We start from the raw sequence: 19,516 nt of genomic DNA on the forward strand, positions 1-19,516 counted from the left end.
GACTATGAAAAGTACCAATAACAGGCTCATAATCATGGGACGATGCATGGTATAATATGGTAGTGATGATGATGAATGTAATTTGCATAGTAGCATATGCCTTCCGTTCTTAAAACAACGCCGAAACTCCCAAACTTGTAACTATAAAGAATCAGGAGTTCTCTCAGCACCTTCCGAACCACGGTATACCAGGTATACCTCGGTGCAAAATCTTACTTGTTGGTAGCATATGCTTAGAATACTTTTCACGAAACCGAAGTCACCACATGTTTCCCTATAAATTTTGAGGAGTAGAAAACTCTACTATTTAAAACGGTATAATTTCTCGTATCTTTGGCAGCTATAAACTACAAGGCCTAGCTCTCACGACCCTTTTGCTCTACGTTAGCAAAAATGCGCAAACAGTACATCAAATCAATCCTATACTAAATTATGCAACATAAGAGTAGCTTCATGCCTTGTTCGATCCGCATTAACTATCGAAAAGTAAAAATATTCTCATGTGACGTCAATTTTTTAAATTGAATAAAAATAAATATATAGTTTGATATGTCATTTTGACTATGTAAATAATTATTGAACGAGGAACGAAGCTGCCTTCATGTTACAGTAAAAAACCAGTATTGGCGTACAAAACTCTACTATTTAAAACGGTAAAAGCAATCGTAAATCTCACCATATCGAAGAACTTCTTCTCCATGAATGGCCTGATGAGGATCATGAGCTTGTCGAGGATGGGTTCGGTGTTGAGGACGTGGATCGCGCGCATGCGCACTGGCATCGCCTCCTGGATGTACAGGAAGAACTTGCGGAGCGTCCTGCAGACAGATACGTGTGATAGTTGCTTAATAGTGTATAGGCGGCGTTCACAATACAATAATCGTTTAGTGTTAACACGGCTTTAGCCGAGTCGTGTGAATGTCATTTAATTATTGTTTATTGTGAATACAGCCTTAGCATTTGGGTTGGGCTTATACTCTGATTTACCCCAGCAGTATAATACTGCCGGTAAATCAAAATATATTATCGTGCTCTCATAGACAAATTAAAATTAGTGGTATGGAAGGTACAGGCTGGGCCCACCAATTGAAGAACTGGAGTGATAGCGAAATCCAGTTATTAGAACATTCCTGGCGAATTACCACGTTGAAGACATACAGACCGGTTTGGCTTAGATAGAGAAATTGGGCCACATTACATTCGGTCCCGATTGACAACCCAAGCCCTCAGAATCTAGCTAAATACTAGTGCTATCTCTTTATAGATGAAAATTTTTCCCCAAGAACAGTGGCACTTCATAAGTCTGTGGTTGCGACGTTTTCAAACCCAAACCGATCTGAAGAATTGAGTTCTCATCCATTAGTAAGACAAGTCCTCAAAGGAATTTTTTCTCGAAATCCTCCAACAAAGAAACCACTCTCCTGGAAAATAGAAGACTTATTAAACTTTCTTAAAAGGTATTCCTTTGACGAGACAAGCCTGTTCTCCGTATCCAGACATACATCCATCCTTCTGCTGCTAGCATCGGGGCGGAGGGTACACGATTTAACGCTGTTAAGCATTAGGGAGGATGCGTTTGAAGATAGTGACGAAGAAATTGTGTTTCATCCGAATTTTGGGTCAAAAACTGACTCATCAACCTATCGCCAGTCGGGATGGGTAATCAAAAGCTCAAGTTCTTTGGAAGAACGCTTGAATCTAGTGTTTTGGGTCAGAAAATTACTAGAAGTATCACGGCAAAGACGGAACTCGGGAAATATCGAAAACTTGTTTATTACTACGAGAGGAACTGTCAAAGGCGCTTCACGTTCAGTCATTGCGGGCTGGATCAGAACACTATTTAAAGAAGCTGGAGTAGACGCATCTGCTGGCAGTTTTAGAGCTGCAGTAGCTACAGATATTTGGGCCAGTAATCGCTATAACATCGAAGATGTGCTGAAGAGGGGTTATTGGCGGAGCAAGACCACATTCTTTAATCATTACTATGGAAAAGCACCACGTCGAAAATACTCATCCAATAATTTATTGACTGATTCGTTTACAACGGTCACATGACAATACGATTATTATAATCTTTATTTGACGCTAGGCAAAATGGCTGTGATTATGTTATTATTATTGTTCCTAGTCTTGAAATATTTTTCAAAGATTATTTAGTTGTTGTTTTGATATTTACATTGTATGATTATGAAATATTTATATTCTGTTCTATTTGAAAAACAATGTAAGATTAAGAAGTTTATTTTGTTAAAAAATCGAGACTGTAGAAGATTAAGAATTATTATATTTTGATTTATGAAATACTGGCTGTCATTTCTTGGAACTTATCATTAAGAAATCTTATTTGAGTATTTTGATTCTTTATATTTAATTGTACAGTACGCTTGGGTCAGCGCCGGCAGAAAGTAAACACGTCTCACCGGTGGTTCAAGCGAAGGCTCGAACACCTAAATAGACCCGTTTTTCCCCCAAAGGGTAAAAAACGGATATTTAGGTTTCAGCCGAAGCTTGAACCACCACTTAAGTCCTTGCCGGCTTAAGGGTAAAGTTACTGAAAAACAACCGGCCACGCGCTGCCCCATAAACAACAGAAAGAGACAGCATGAGTTGTCAGGCGGGTGTTAGAGAGAGATAGCACTAGAAATCGAGAGGAAGGGCACGAATTGTGAAGCAGTAATCTCACCGGTGGTTCAAGCTTCGGCTGAAACCTAAATATCCGTTTTTTACCCTTTGGGGGTGTTAAAGTAATGTAGATTATATTGAATTTTGCGCCTTACAACACTGTCAAATCGTGAGAAATATGTATTCTGTGGTCAAATCCATAATGCAACAATTTTTCTTGTCTATGTTCTTCTATTCTGCGATATCATAGTGACGGTCATATTTTGTACAAGTTTTTGCATAATTAATAAAGTAAATTTCTATTAAATAGTGATTTAATTTGCTCAAACTCATCAGGGGGAAAAACGGGTCTATTATAAATAAACCAGTTTTTATTATTTAAGTATTCTAAATAAATATACTTAATAGTTTCATTGTTCCAACAATTACAGTTTAATTAAGTACTTATGAATTTTAATTTAAAATAATTGCAAATCTAATTTTTGTGTTTTTTTTTTTAATTTGTTCTACAAGGTAAGAAACAAAATCATGAAGGTTTTAATACTTATTAGTTATTTGATTAATGAAACAAAAATCATAAATAAAAATTCTGGCAAGGATTGGGAGGTATTATTACCTTTGTTTCTCCTTTTGGAAGCTAAAACATACATACTATATTACATATTATATAATATAAACAACATAATATTTATAGAAATATTTTATAATACATGCATATTATAGGTATATGTAATATGTAAGTTATATACATATTATAGGTATATAACTTACAATATAATATTATAGGAAATGGGTAGACAATACACATCTGTGAATATTTCTACATAAAGTGCTGAAAATGCTTAAACGCTTATGGCCGTTTGCCCATCTCTAGCTACACTACATTAAATAGAAAACCGTCGTAAAAACATAATATTTTTATTATACTTACAGTTATATAATATTTAGTATGCAGGGTGTAACAAAAGTAAGTGATAATACTTTAGGGTAAGTACGTAAATTGTATATTATATTTTTGAAATAGTAATTCGGAAGTCTCCCATACAAACATAACTTAAGTCAAAAGCAACTCTTTAGTCTCTGCTACTGTAAGTGAACTCTATACAAGGGACGCATGCATGGGCTCCGGTGCTGTCCGGGCTGCATGGGTGCCAGGTGGTGCATGTGCGCCCATGGACGCATGGACATGCTAAAGTATTATCACATTGTTTTGTGACACCCATGACCTAGTAGAACGCCGAGCATTCTCTGACGTTTATCTCGGGGTGTAACAAACTGTGATAATATTTTAAGGCTAGGTTATTCCAAATTCACGTTTCTAGAATGAGTAACTAGTGACTTTTATGGTTAGAAACACGGAATATAATATAACACTACAGGAAAGGGCATATGGGCGTGGCCCGCGTGCCATAGTTATGTCCAGCTGGACATAACTTAACTCGCACGCAAAAGGAAATTCATGAGTACGGATTTAAACCTTACGTTAGTTGACGTAAGGTGTAAAATTGCGTACAACTTCAAGTCTTATCATATTTAAGCTGTCAAGCGCCATCTAGCGTTGAATAACTGAACTCGGTAGTCAGAGCCGGTATTGCTAAATTTAAATTCTTCTTTATTTCAAAAGGGTTAGGGTTGTTTTTACGACATTGTATTTAAAAAAGAAATCTCTTTGTGATTGGTTATTTCTTTTGTGTGTGTAAAATGTTACTGTGTGAGTTTGGCGACAGCAGTTTCAATGAAACTTACTTGCTATGGCCCTTCCTTTAGTGTTATATATTCCGTGGTTAGAAACACAATACAGATAATTTTACTCGATAAAAAAATCCGAAACAACCTCGATTTTAAAAACATTTTGAGTTTTATAGGACTTACAGGGACTCAATCAAAAAATAATTTGGATAGTTCGATTACTATTAAAATTTTACAGGGAAATGTACGGATACATGTTTGATTATACTATTTTTTATCTAAGTAAAAAGGTTTTTTCTCCTATCATGGACGCGGCGAGCGTCGTAACCGCCACTGTACAAGGCGCGCTGATATGAATGTTATTTTAATGTCATATACGTCGATATTCGCACTGACAGACATCGACCTGCTAATTTAGGAATAACCTCCCCTTAAGGTGTGTATGGGAGTACATAGTTCGCTGTGAAAGTAGCAACGCTGTAAGTTTTTTTTAAACTTTTGTATGGGAAAATCCATGACGCTTATAAACTTATGAGGACATAATATTATAATACACACCCTTAAGTATTATCAATTTATCACTTAGTTTTGTGACCCCTTGTTTATCTTATGACATTCTGTATCATGATCATACACCAGAGGAATTACACTCACAATAAGCTGACTCGAGTGAGATGTCCGAGTTTGACTCCCCTCATGTCGAACAGGAATATGTAGCCCGCCTGCGGCCCGCGCTTGCTGAGGCACGCGTCTGGAAATTAAACGGACGTTCATCAATTAATATTTTACACTTTTATATTTTTACATTTTTACGAATGGGCCGGCTCGACCGGAGAAATACCATGTTCTCACAGAAAACCGGCGTGAAACAGCGCTTGCGCTGTGTTTCGCCGAGTCAGTGAGTTTACCGGAGGCCCAGTTCCCTTCCCTATCCTCCCCTATTCCCTTCCCATCCCTACCCTTCCCTATTACCCTATTCTCTCTTAAAAGGCCGGCAACGCACCTGCAGCTCTTCTGATGCTGCGAGTGTCCATGGGCGACGGAAGTTGCTTTCCATTAGGTGACCCGTTTGCTCGTTTGCCCCCTTATTTCATTAAAAAAAACCACTAATCTCGTATTGCCGAACCCTGCCTGTAGCGGTCATTGACCCCATATCAAAAAATTGTCATATAACATCGATTTCTATACAAATCTTTTCTTAAGTTAAATGGATACAGTGCGAGCATTTTTCATGTAGCTCCTAGACTAAAAATGTCAATGACCGTCGGGGACACCTTATTTCATTTTGACTATAGCTTACCCGGGATACAACTGGTTTTTTTTTGTTACAGATACTTGTACTATTAATTATCTATTCTGTGTTACAGGGCAGAATCAATACGATGTTTTCTGGCATAAAATAAGTATGTTATGTTTTACAAAAGGCCTCAAAGTATGATCTTGAACTATAATTGATTAATAATTATATTAATTTAAAATAATGACCATACATAAAATAATACCCATGATTTACTACAATCTAAACTCAAATAGTGTATAAATGCATAGACTTAAGACTATTTGGGTTTAGAAGAAAACATTAGCTTTAACATAATATAATGTTTTCTTATATCATCACATCAGTCATCAGCCATCATTCAGTCAATCGTATATTTACTATCTAGGCACGAGTGAGTACTCGGTAAATAGCATAGGGTTAATAACGAGCATATTACATGTGTGACACAGTATATCAAGCTGGTTATACACGAGCCGTCCATGTAATCCAAATAGCGTTTTCGCAGAGTCCAAGATGGTGCCGTGAAGCACCTACAACAATTCTTTTGGAACGAAGTTCCTTATCGCGCGTTGCGAAAGGGGGCTCAACTCAAAAAATTAAGACCAAAAAAACGACACTTTTTGCTACAGACATAGATCAAGATAGATACCGCATGTGTATTTACTTCGCAGGACATGCGGTATCTATCTTGATCTATTCTGTGCTTTTTGCTATAGTTGTAAGCCGAGTGGTAGCGCGTGTTTCTCTCTCTGTCTCACTCTCTCTTTTTTCTTTTCTTTTTTTTTGTTGAGTGTATATAGGTTTTTTCTACATAAGAAATAACTTCGTTCCATCGGGGTGTCCCTTGACACCTCAGAGTTTTATTTTAATCCAACATTAATAGCTTTGACAAGTTAAAAGTTTCAATTCAGTCTCGGTTCAAGTAACAATCAACATCAAACCTGCTAATATCGAACTATCCTCAGCCGTGTTCGGATTGGTCAAAACTCCAAAAATCATTCGCTTTACTTAGTACAAGCTCTTGCTATTCGGTAGGATCCGGACTGGATCCAAACTGTATAACGTGGGATTATGGCATACTTTTTATTTGGAGTGCGGCCATTCCAAATGGACAGCTAGTGTATGGCCAGCTTTACACTAAAAGCCTGAAGGACTTGGCAATTTTCCATTAGTGTTTAGTTTCTGAGTAATGAATATTAGAAAAAATACGTTGAAGGGAAAAACTGACAAGTTTTCTCTTGAAATTTTCCTCGGTAATGTACACGTTACTATTAATATTCCAAGGAGTTTGACCCGCGACCTGCTTGTTGAAATTTCAATTCAATGCTGATTTATTAAACGTAAAAAACACGCGTCACAAACGCGTTAAAAAACAACAATATGGCTATAAAAGAAGATTATTATTTTTAGATAATTAACAGAATTTTTTACACAGAATTTCATACAATTTGTGTCATTTAATATTAAGTTTTGTGGCTTGATTCGTAACGCCATGAAAAATTTAGAGCATAAAACGACTCTCGAACTCTACCATAAAGCTCTATTTATCCGATACATTTTTAACTCTACTTAACAAAAACGTAGCATGCCTTAACGAGGGCCCGTATAAAAAGTGTTTGGGCTTAGAAAGGATAAAGCTCTCTTCAAAACAAAATATTATGTAATATGTACTTTAAAATTTAAAAAGGCATGACCCGGGGGCCCAGTATAATTGATACTCCAGGTATATACGTAGACGCCCCTGCTGTCACGTTTATACCTAGAGCTGTTAGTAACCTGTGCTAGAATTCTAATTTCACTGTTGTAAATTTCCCTGGCCTTTCAGATTGTTAAAAATGTCTAAATATAGATTTTTGACACCCAGAAAATACTAAATACACATTAAAGTCTTGAATAAATGACGTCATAATATTTGGTAATAAATATTACCGTGTTAATATTACGGTAAATACCGTCACGGCTACTTAACATGCTATAAAATAAAATGCACATTAGATATTATAACGTAAAGACAATTAAAATTTAACAACCTCAATAACTGCAATTGTTTTAATAATAACTAGCGACCCGACCCGGCGCGGCGTCGCGCGGGTATAAAATATATAGCCACTGAAAAAATGATTAAAATCGATAGCCTATGATCCTTCTGCCTTCACGTGGTCTACTTCTTATCTGTGCCAAATAACATAAAAATTGCTCCAGTAGTTCGCGAGATAAGCCCTTTCAAGTTTTTTCCACATAGTCTTCGCGTGATAAAATATAGCCTATACTCTATAGCCTTCCTCAATAAGCCCGGGCGCGCACTAGCGGCCAGGTCGCGGCGGCCATCGAGATAGATACCTCTGTATGAAACCGCCGTAGACGACGCGCACCTGGCCGCAACGCGACCTGCGGCCACACTATTCTTTCGATGGCCGCCGCGGCCTGATCGCTCTGGAATCTATGACCTTTTTATGTACAACTAGATCACCGACCACACAAGATGTTTTCCGCAACTCAAACCGCGAGAAATTTGTTACTGCGATAAAATCTATTCTTTGTCCATTCCTAGGCTTATAACTTATAAGTATCTCTACCAAATTTATCTAAATGCGTTCAGACAGACACATACTTTATATAATATTAGTAAGGAGTAAGGACTAAAGATGCAGGTGACCTCGTATGACGTATTCATTATGAAGGGTATCTTTAATGAGTTAATAATAAAGTAACAATGTAAAATATTAATTGCTAAAATATGTACATCCGTCTGAGTTATTTAAATCCGTGAAGTTATTTTGATGTTGTTTTGGTACTAGATGTCCCGCGCGGCTTCGCCCGCGTAAATTAGGAATTTTACGGGAACCTTACATTTTCCCATAAAAAATAGCTTTTGTCCGTGTACTCTTTTCACGTGGTCTACTCTATATCTGTGCCAAATATTTTCCATACAAATTGTATGGAGGCGGAATTTTGCGATTAGCCCCGGCACGCTGAGCCCCGGCACGCTGAGCCCCGGCACGCTGAACCCCGGCACGGCCCGTCTCAGTGTGCTCACTCCTTAAAAAAACGGTAGATCTACGAATTTCTGTCTAAGATACTATGTAATTTCAGGATAATCAGAATAATATCCTCATTTACTATGAGTTTACAAATTACGTTACTGCCGGTGCCGCTACTGCGATATCGTAATTCGTAACTGTATCGTAAAAAAAAAAATATTTGAAAATATCATATGTCTGACGTTTGGCACAGAATAGATAATAGTACAAGTACGGTTAGAGTAGTAAATAATTTTTGCCTACGCTCTGATAGGGATAATATTTTGGAAACAACTCTTGCTCGATCTGGTTACTACTACAATTCCTTTACCGTTAAGGCCACAACTCTTTGAAACTTACTACCATCTGAAACACTCCGACTCGATTGGAATTTTTAAATCAAAATTGCGCAAACATCTTTTAGGAAAGGCATAGATTGTAACTACATAATATTCGTAGTTAGACGTACCTATTTATCATAATAAGTATATTATATCTATTATATTTTAATAATTATATAACTTTATAGATTTAAATATATATATTTTCGTCCCTATTTATTACACTAAAAACTATACTCCCGCTTACATTAAAGTTCTCCAGTTAACACAAAGGTTGTCTGGAAGAAATCGCTTTTAGCGATAAGATCGCCTTTGCCCACATACCTAGTTTTAATATTATATTATCTAGAAGCGTGTGTTTAGTATAATTATTTTTGGTATTGGTATTTGTGAGCAATAAAGTGTTTTATTATTATTATTCTTATTTGTGTAAGGTATTCCTTGCTCACGGGCAATTAAATCCCGGACCTTTGGAAGGCATGCGTGGGGCCGAAGCCAACACGTAGAGGCCCGTTACACAGTTTTAATCTAAATGTTATGTGACACTGGCCGCGACTCTCCCTGTCCGCACTATGGGAGTACGACCATGGGGAGCCAGCGGCCAGTGTAGGACTATTACAGGGAATGGATATTAGAAATGATACCGGGCTATGGGGGTGAGGTGCTCGTGAACTGGGTAACTGGGACTATGGAAGGACTATGGCGTCTGCCGATACAACGTGGAAACATGTATCATAAAGTTGGCAGACGGTGACTCGCCAACTCTTTGAATGGGCCCCTCAAAATGGCCGCACGCACGGTGCACCGAGGCGGCAACATTGACAGAGCGGCTTGAGGCAGGAGAGGTGTCGCTGGACTATAAACGCCGATCATTTGCACCCTCAGAAGGTCCCATCACGTCGCCCACTCGCCACTTACGCTTCACATCCTCCCTCCGAGCCGAAGCTCTTGCGACTCCACTCTGACTGGCCGGTTAAGGCAAGGCAGAGGTAGGGCCTGATTCTCCGTCAGTGTTCACTCCGGCCGGCCGGTGAAGGCAACCTGTAGAACAGGGGCTTCCTTGGGAGCACTCGGGTTCGTGGGGTCGCTACTCCCCAACAGCTCGCCACAAGTTGCCCTGCGGGCTTATTATTACGGTTGGTCAAATTTGGCCACCTTCGGCCACAATAACTACTTCGGCCGAAACCAAAGGTTCATTTCCTAGAAAGTCAAACAAAGATTTGATTGCTGTATATCTTCTTCCTATTAATTGATTTTTCGCACCCCTCTGCTCAACCTTCAAGTGCGTCCCCACCAGAGTTGAGCTAAGCTGCGTTACGAGGAATGTGTTTTTGATTTTCGCAGAAGTGGAACATTGGGGGGAACATGTGACTACAGACACGTTATGTACTATCAGGGACGTTGATTCATAGGGAGATGGCGGACCAACATAATTTAGACGCATAATGTCAAACGCAGCCGACGGTATATATTTAGGTCCGTAATTTGCCAATAAATCAATTTCTTCGATGGTACCCACTTTCCGCTTAAGCCAATGTTGCGGGAGACTGCGACACTCACCGACAGTCATAAAGAGCATCTTCACACCGGGCTCCAGATGGTACTTGGACGGCTCGGTGTCGTGTAGCCGGTGGTAGATGATGTCGTACCCCTCGCACGACTTCTCCGGCAGGAACGAGAACTCCCTGAAACAGGCATTGATACCATAAAAATAACGTAAAAATTTAGAAAAACAGCACAGCACACAGCACACCTCTAATAAGTAATGAAAAATATTGAATCGACCCAAATTACTACAAGTGCTAACAAAGAACTAGATAAGCCAGTGCCGGATTTATATTTTTTATAAGTGTAGGCCACATTATTTCCGCCGCTCCATATATGTACGAAATCTGCCGCTCCCCTAGGCCACGGCCTATTTATAAATCCAGGACTGAGATGAGCCCAAGTTTTTCAGCACTTGCTCGATGCTGATGAACTAATAAGCTCGATCATGTCAACTTTCAGACAAAAAATCTGATCGAAATCGATACACCCATTTGGATACTACGATACAGACATACAGACAGATAAGTGAAACTTATAACACCCCTCTTTTTTCGTCGGGGTGTAACATGCAGCTTCCTAAGATAATACGGCCTGTCTATTTTGGCTCCAGGACAAAATATACGTAAGCGATTGCCAGCGTCTAGAGGGGATATTCGTCTTTAGATTGTCTGTGTTTGACGCTGATTGTGTAGTAATGTCGTCGTCGATCTGTATGTCCGGTTTTTTAACTTTATTAATTCACTAGATCTATTGAATTAAATAATAAAAACATTTAATTCGTGTCAAAGACTTCAGATTTCAGAAGAATTTTTACACACTACAAAATACAAATTTCACAGACTCTAGCGTGGTTTCTAGATTTTATAATATTTATTATGAACGCAACCGATAACGTGTTTTATCGTGTTTTTCAAATTACTTTACATCTAAGTGTGAACGCAAAAAATGATCAAAAATACCATTCGGAAAATTAATGCCTCGAGTCTCAACCTGTTTGCTACGTTGGGCATTTCTGCGAATATGCTTTAAAAATATATGACCTACGTCATAAATCATAATATTATATTATGTGTAAAGAACAAAAGCTCTAAGTTCATTTCATTCTTTTCGTTCCTCGATCCATAATTGCTACCAATATTGGGAAGCAATGCCACAAGGTTGATAAGGCCGCATTATGGACCAATAAATGAGAATGCAAAGAGTATAGAAGCGTATTCGTCTATGAACAGTCATCAAGCAACGTCTACTGTGCATGCTGCGCAATCATGGTGACCCAACGTGGAGTGGGCCTGCCATAGACAGCTCCTCAAACCCACGTTAAACGTCAATCTAGCCCAAAAGAAAAGGTACCATGCATTTCAACTAACCACTTCTTCTGCGATAGGCCACGTCTACGCCTACAATGTACATTTTTACGTACAATATGAGTTTTTTCGCAAACTTCATAGTTCGTGACTACACAGACACACGTATCGACGCAAACACCCATCGTCAATATTTGTATACCTTGTAGCGTACATGTAGCCACTAGCCATTACAGACGTCATATTGCAACATTCTGACGAAACTGTCAAGTCAGCCTTTGATCGGCCTCAGGGCCCTCGCATCAGAATCACCTATCTTTACTTGGTTACAAATGCGGAAATGTCTGTCTGTCTGTCACAAAAGAATGTGTTGTATAATATGGGCTTTTAAAAGTTAGCTACCTAGGTTCTATAAAATCTTTAAAAAAACCTACCAAAATGTAAAAGGACTATTTTTTATCAAACTATGTCAGGCCGGAAGGTTTAATTGCACCCTATATGTTGGAAATTGGTATTTTTCTTAACTCTTCCAAAACAACTGTTCGGCAAGTTGAATAATAGCAAAGATATGCACTTGAATTATTCGAGTCTCTAGAAAGGAAATTGGTATTTTTTTATGAAAAAACAAACAGTTCTTGTTATAAACCAATGTCCGGAGTTGCGAGAAATATCTAGTTTAATAATCTGAGCAATTACGCAGTTTCACATTAAGATAAATGTTAATATAACATTTATGATGGTCAGCAATTAAGAACCGGTCCCCTACGTCATGATGTTGTAAACCTGCTGCCGCTGCAGAGGTAACATAGTTTTATAAGGCTCAAGGTCAACGTTGAAGACTATATCCACTGACATTTGCTCGAGAAGTAACCAAATGTAGGAAGTAAGGAGGAATAGTAATAAGTTGGAAATACCAGATCTTTTGCTAGAAACTCATTAGGCGCTCTATGTAGATTGTAGAGCAATTAGTAAGGAATACGTGTAACAAAACTAAGTGATAATACTTTAGGGTGTGTATGTGTTCTTTGTAGAGAGTTCACTGTGAAAGTAGCAGCGCTGAAAGACCAGATTTTTTTTTTTCACTTTTGTATGGGGAAACTCGTAACGCTGGAGCGCTTGCCCATTCTGCGTTGTGCTAGGTATATCAGACGCAAACGCATCAAGCAAACTTAACATGGCCACAAGTTACTTACTTCAGATCAGAAACGAAATATTGCCTCACCTCCACGGCGCGCGACGGTAGCGAAACAGCGAAGCCATACATACTTTCTGATATTATGTGGAATTTGTTGGAGTTAGGGTCGATAGAGTTAGGCCGCGTAGATTCAGAAACTTGGCTCTACATTAGATCTGATGTATTTTTCACAGGGCAAACCTTTTGTGGTCGTCGAGGTAACATTTTACATGAAATGGTTTTTGGTGGGATAAAGGGTTTGTTTTTACGGAAGCGAGGACCATTGATATCTGTAATTTTACTGAGTCTGAAGATAGGCAGATACGACCAAACGTATTTGGAAGTTAGGTACTTAGCGCTAAGCTTAAAAATCACTAGACTGGAAGAAACTCGCACGGGGCACCTTTTTAGCAAAAAAGTACAAAGTGGAAAATTGATATTTTACGATCCTTTAACATTCTGGTATTGTTTATCAAATAGCACTGTATAGTAGTAGCTGTGCTGTGCAATACCACGTTGGAGGTCACCGCTGTTGCGTGTCACTGAGCATGCTGAAAAGAAGTGAGCTATGACGATAATAATGTTACAATAGCCTTATTATATTTCAGAGTATTCGTGTAACCATGGGAGGAACCGATGGAAAACGGTTCCCCTGATGTTTAGCAGACCACGGGTGTCCATGGGATTACTGGGGCAATAATTGCGACAGTAATGCCTGTTTTCACCAACCGCCTCCTAACGCTAAGGTGTTCCCTGAGAACGGGCGTAAGGTGTTCCCTCCACGCGAATCTGGCCATTAAGGCCCAATTCACACCGGATCGGCAGCGGCCGTGTTCTTTCCTTTCATAAAAATATTGTAACTCCCTTAAGTATTACACGTAGCTGCGTCTTTTTACATTTTATTATAACAACTAGGAAAACATATTTCAGCCCAAAAAATGACATCTGGAAATTCAAGTTCCTATGTCTATGAAACTCGATTTTCGAACCACTGTGCGGCGCCCTGAAGGTAGCGCGCGGCCGCCAGCGGCCGCGAGCGTCCACAAGCGGCTATAGCAATGTCCTTAGGGCGTAAGAAATTTTGTAAACATAAGTTCTCTTAAAACGTACTCGTTTTAAAAAAACAGTTTGTTTTAAGAGATACATGACCCTAAGCGCGTGTTCAGACCAAACTGACTATACGCCGCCGAATGTGAGCAGGCTCACTGTGAGCCCCAGTGTGAACGTAAGTGAACGTGAAAATATAAGGTATGGAATGTCCGCGCCTACGCCTTTTTTTTTTCGAAATGGCGTATTGTCGGTTAGGTGTGAACGAAAAAGTGAGTTTGTATGGAAATACAATAAACCGCGTAACGTTAGCTTACATTCGGCGGCTCACAGTCGGTTTGGTGTGATCACGGCCTAAAAACCGCTAGGGAACACTTAGCGTTAGGTTAGCACCGTTAGCTTAATTCTTTTGGTTTTGCGCTCTTATGTTTAATCCTTAAAATTACTTATCCCTTAACTCTTGATCAGAAGACCGCTGGATTTAGCCTAGAGTATGAATGTGTCTCGCTGCGTTTTGTGCACAAAAGACTAAAATTCACGGACACAAGATTCTCATAATATTATGATGTAAGATTTAATTTACCTTCATTCAAGATCGACAAAAATTAAGTATAGTTTGTGAATGCATTAACATTGCATCACAACTTACAAGGTAGTTCAAGGTCTACCACCTGGTGAGTGCACCAAGGAACATGTATTACATACCGGCTCATTTAAAACTTACTATAAAGCAATTACGAGCCATTATTTTAGACCTGATAAACCGAAGAACCGTTGGCCGGTTGTCCCCAGCAGCATTTAAGCGTAAGTAAAGAGCGTACTACTCCCTCTTAGATGGCCGGAAACACATTCACAACTCGTCTGATGCTACGGAGTATACATGGGCGACGGTAGTTGCTTTCATCACGTAAACCGTTTGCTCGATTGCCTAATAATAATATAGGAAAAAGGTCAAACCAGAGGAAAGAAAAGAAGTTGCATTCCATTCTTCATATCTTTTTTAGGACTGTCAACCAGCCAAAACAAGGAATTTCCTCCACTGTTACAGCTTTCAGACCTGCTCATTGAAGATGCGTGACTATAATCTGTTTCTAACTTCTAAATTAAGGGACTGGTATATGAGACTCTTCACCACTGAACGCGGTAAATAGTCCCAGGACAAAGAATAGTTTTTATTACAGAAAATATAATTCACTTCCGGGCAAAACGAAGATCAATAAATAAAGATATAGATCAGGAAACGAAATACAAGAACCAGTCAAATTTTATAATGTTCATGCATCTGACATTTCTAGAAACCAGACCAGTCTAGAACAGCTATTCAAAGAAGTTTGTAGAAGCTCCGCGAGCGACACAAATTGTTGTTAGAAATCAGACACACAAGACAAATAGACAGACAGACAAGAATGATATCAGACAGCAGCCTGCAGCATGAAGACAATAATTCATTTAAAGACAAAACTTGCTTTTTGGGGGTCAGACAAAAATGTGACGTCCCAAAAGAGTTCCGCCACCAAAAATTTCTGAGAACCGCTGGTCTAGAACATAGAATAAGAATAAACCGTCGCAACCTTCAGTAATACTGCCGCCAGAATACTGAGAACTACCTCGGTTTCCATTACGTAAGTCTAGGTAAACACTAAACAGGTTGAAATTAGCGAAGGATACGCCATGTATGGATCTCTACATCATTTTATCGGGCATTATTAAATTATGCCATTAACTCCATTAATGGCGAATACCTTTTCGGCCGGCTTCGATGGGTTTTTTAAGAAATCCATAGAAAGTGGAATGCTGGCGCTGACCTTGATTATGTGCCTTTTATTATTAGAAGTTGCCCGCAACTCCGTTACACCAAAGTTCATTTAACGCGCGGGAACCGTACATTCTTCCGGGATACAAAGGACCTCCATACCAAATTTCAGCAAAAGCGGTTCATCGCGTCAAGAGGTAACAGACGGACTGACAGACACACTTTCCCATTTATAATATTAGTATGAAAGTATGAATTAATCGAAGGTGCCAATCCCCCACTTGCTTATACATATTGTGTGTATAAAAGGGGTACCTCTCGTATGTTTCTGTTTGCCATGACCTCTGGCACGTTGCCAGACAAATCCGGATACCAACACCCTCGCGACTGCGACCTTACGTACTTAATGCTGGAAATGGCTTCATACAATTTGGTGTACTTTTACACCAAGGCTAACTCCCGCACTCTTACTGTCAACTTATCTATATATTAATACGCAAGCGAAAAACTTTGCATCCCTTTTGACTAAAAATGGGGAAACGTTAAGGTAAATGAATTTTTGCACAGTTATAGTTTATATGGTGAAGAAGTGCGTCGAGCTTATATTATTTTGAAATTATGCTTTTATCATACATTTTTTTAACAAATAAAACATTACAAACACTACAACATACGTGACACTAGACCATCAAATGAGCCCTGTCCTGCCCTCTGTCGTCATACCCATACAAATTGCCGATCCGGGCAATTTGTATGAAGACGGCATTTTTTTTAAGTTCATTGTTCTCATAGAAAAAGTTGTTCATTTTGACGGATTCATTTGATGGTTAAATTAAGGATAACAGTGTTTACCGGGTGAACTTCACCCTAACAACTGTAAGAGTTTAAAAACCAAATTAACCAATTATAATACTCAAACTTCTGCTTTCGAAAATTAAAACTCATATCAAGTAATCATTATTACATTTAAGAAATAACATATCTACTGTTCTTAATGAATGCCGTACACGCCTATAATTGGCTTACACATAAGTGCATGTTTTAGTTTAAGTTTTAAGACTAAATGTATTTCTGTTTTTTGCTGTTGGCGAGTCTAATAAAGAAATAAATAAATAAATAAACAACTGTATATAAACAAAACTCGAAGTTATTATATAATATCATTTTCCTGCACCTTGTGAATTATGATAGTCCTTTTAATTGATTGCGTAAAGTATAATATTTATATGTTTTTATGTATATTTTATGTTAATAATAGTTGCAACATGTAGTGGATATCCTGACACTGCCAAGGCGAGCGCAATCGAGGACATGTTGCCTTGGTAAAATCGGCCGGGTCCAATTATTAAAAAATCGGCCAAGAGCGAGTCGGCCTCGCGCACTAAGGGTACCCTACCGTTATAGAGTGAAAGTTGGCAAAAATTGTGTTTTTTGTATGGGAGCCCCCCTTAAATATTTATTTTATTTTAATTTTATTATTAATTATTAAAGTACTAATGTAATTAAGCATTCTGTGAATATTTCAAGTACCTACCTGTTGCTAAAATTATTGATTACAAGCGAAAAAGGCCAAAAAATCTCATTTATTGTATGGGAGCCTCTCTTAAATATTATCTTTATTAAAAATACACACTTTGTGAAAATTTCAGAAGTCTAGCTATAGCAGTTCTTGAGATACAGCCTGGAGACAGACAGACAGACGGACAGACATCGAAATCTCATTAATAGGGTCCCGTTTTTACCCTTTGGGTACGGAACCCTAAAAAGATTCTTGAGAGTCCGGGTGCCCTCGCAGCTGAATAATAACTCAAATATGGTAAATATTCTCGTATGGGAAATTATCTTGGTATTACGTTTGTATGAGAACCCGGACTCTTAAGCGTGTATAATTATCTTAACTAATATTATAAACGGACAATGGTCACTGTTATGCATTTATGCACTATCAAAGAATTCTATTTAAACTTAAATAGTTCAGTCTTTGTGTACAAACCCACAATATTTTTTGTTGAATTTTGAATGCAGTCTTGTTCTAAGTGATCTAAAGAACAATAACTGCATTCATACTCGTAGCTCAATACGTAATTGTGTGTCAGTCTGTTTGTCTGTCACCTCTTAACGCCTAAAACGATTTTGCTGTTTGGTGTAGACTCTACACCAAACAGCAAAATCGTTTTAGGCGGTATTCTCTACACTGTAGAGAATATTATGTACTTTGAGTCCCAAGAAAGGAGATAGGATGCTTTTTGTTTTAAAAATGTATTTTATTTTAAGTTGTTATAATATGTGTGCACAATAAAGAATATTAATCTTAAATCTTACTTTTCTTCCCGGAAAAGTACACGGTTCCAGCGGGACACATAAATTTTGGCGCAACGGAGTTGCGAGCGCGCGTCCTCTAGTTTTAAATAATATTTTATTTCGATAACAATGTTGGGTTGTACGGGTCTGCACACCTACTGAATGCTGATAATGATGATCTTTTTTTTTTTTTTTTTTTTAATGAAATATGGGGGGCAAACGAGCAAACGGGTCACCTGATGGTAAGCAACTTCCGTCGCCCATGGACACTCGCAGCATCAGAAGAGCTGCAAGTGCGTTGCCGGCCTTTTAAGAGGGAATAGGGTAATAGGGGAGGGTAGGGAAGGGAAGGGAATAGGGTAGGGGATTGGGCCTCCGGTAAACTCACTCACTCGGCGAAACACAGCGCAAGCGCTGTTTCACGCCGGTTTTCTGTGAGCCCGTGGTATTTCACCGGTCGAGCCGGCCCATTCGTGCCGAAGCATGGCTCTACCACGTAATTGATAGAAACAGGATTTAAATGATTAAACTATTTATTGATATGCCAAGGTACGTTTTTGTTATGGCCCCTCTTCAAGATGGGCCAGCGCTGGACGATCGAATGGCGCATGCGATGGCTATGCAATGGTCGCAACGCCTCTACATGATGGCCGTGTTCAGTTGTGATCTAAACGTCGTTCAAGATGGACGTGTAAGCATTAGCCATTGCGGCAATGCAAACGTGCATTTTTGATAATTTATGACTTCACCAGATGACCCGGTGAACTTGGTATCACCTCCCTACTAATATGAACCTTCTCTTGAATTCTACGAATAATCATTTCGAGACTAAAATTAAAATAATGGTTTATGGTAGTGATGATGATGACAATGATGAATGTAATAATAGCAAAATATGCTCTCCGTTCTTAAAACAACGCCGAAACTCCCAAAATTGTATCTTTAAAGAGTCAGGAGTTATGTACTTATATATATATATATATATATATATATATATATATATATATATATATATATATATATATATATATATATATATATATATATATATATATATATATATATATATATATATATATATAATATATATATAATTCGATCGTCCAGCGCTGGCCCATCTTGAAGAGGGGCCATAACAAATACGTACCTTGGCATATCAATAAATAGTTTAATCATTTAAATCCTGTTTCTATCAATTACGTGGTAGAGCCATGCTTCGGCACGAATGGGCCGGCTCGACCGGTGAAATACCACGGGCTCACAGAAAACCGGCGTGAAACAGCGCTTGCGCTGTGTTTCGCCGAGTGAGTGAGTTTACCGGAGGCCCAATCCCCTACCCTATTCCCTTCCCTTCCCTACCCTCCCCTATTACCCTATTCCCTCTTAAAAGGCCGGCAACGCACTTGCAGCTCTTCTGATGCTGCGAGTGTCCATGGGC

The 19,516-nt window shown here is 38.7% G+C and overlaps 1 protein-coding gene across 2 annotated transcripts in view; it reads right to left on the reverse strand.

Moving 5' to 3' along the window:
• The window catches only part of LOC121728471 (alpha-tocopherol transfer protein-like), a 32,384-nt gene that overhangs the window by 3,407 nt on the left and 9,461 nt on the right, over positions 1-19,516 (reverse strand). The window contains exons 2-5 of one of the 2 annotated variants that reach the window (XM_042116666.1): positions 10,512-10,636; positions 4,966-5,062; positions 3,239-3,259; positions 677-818 (exon numbers count right to left, since the gene is read on the reverse strand). In XM_042116666.1, the coding sequence (XP_041972600.1) occupies positions 677-818; positions 3,239-3,259; positions 4,966-5,062; positions 10,512-10,636 (385 nt within the window). The remainder of the gene's footprint in view (positions 1-676; positions 819-3,238; positions 3,260-4,965; positions 5,063-10,511; positions 10,637-19,516) is intronic. The other variant, XM_042116667.1, reaches the window with a different exon arrangement.

Source organism: Aricia agestis, chromosome 6, assembly GCF_905147365.1.
Source record: "Aricia agestis chromosome 6, ilAriAges1.1, whole genome shotgun sequence".
Taxonomy (NCBI): Eukaryota; Metazoa; Arthropoda; class Insecta; order Lepidoptera; family Lycaenidae; genus Aricia; species Aricia agestis.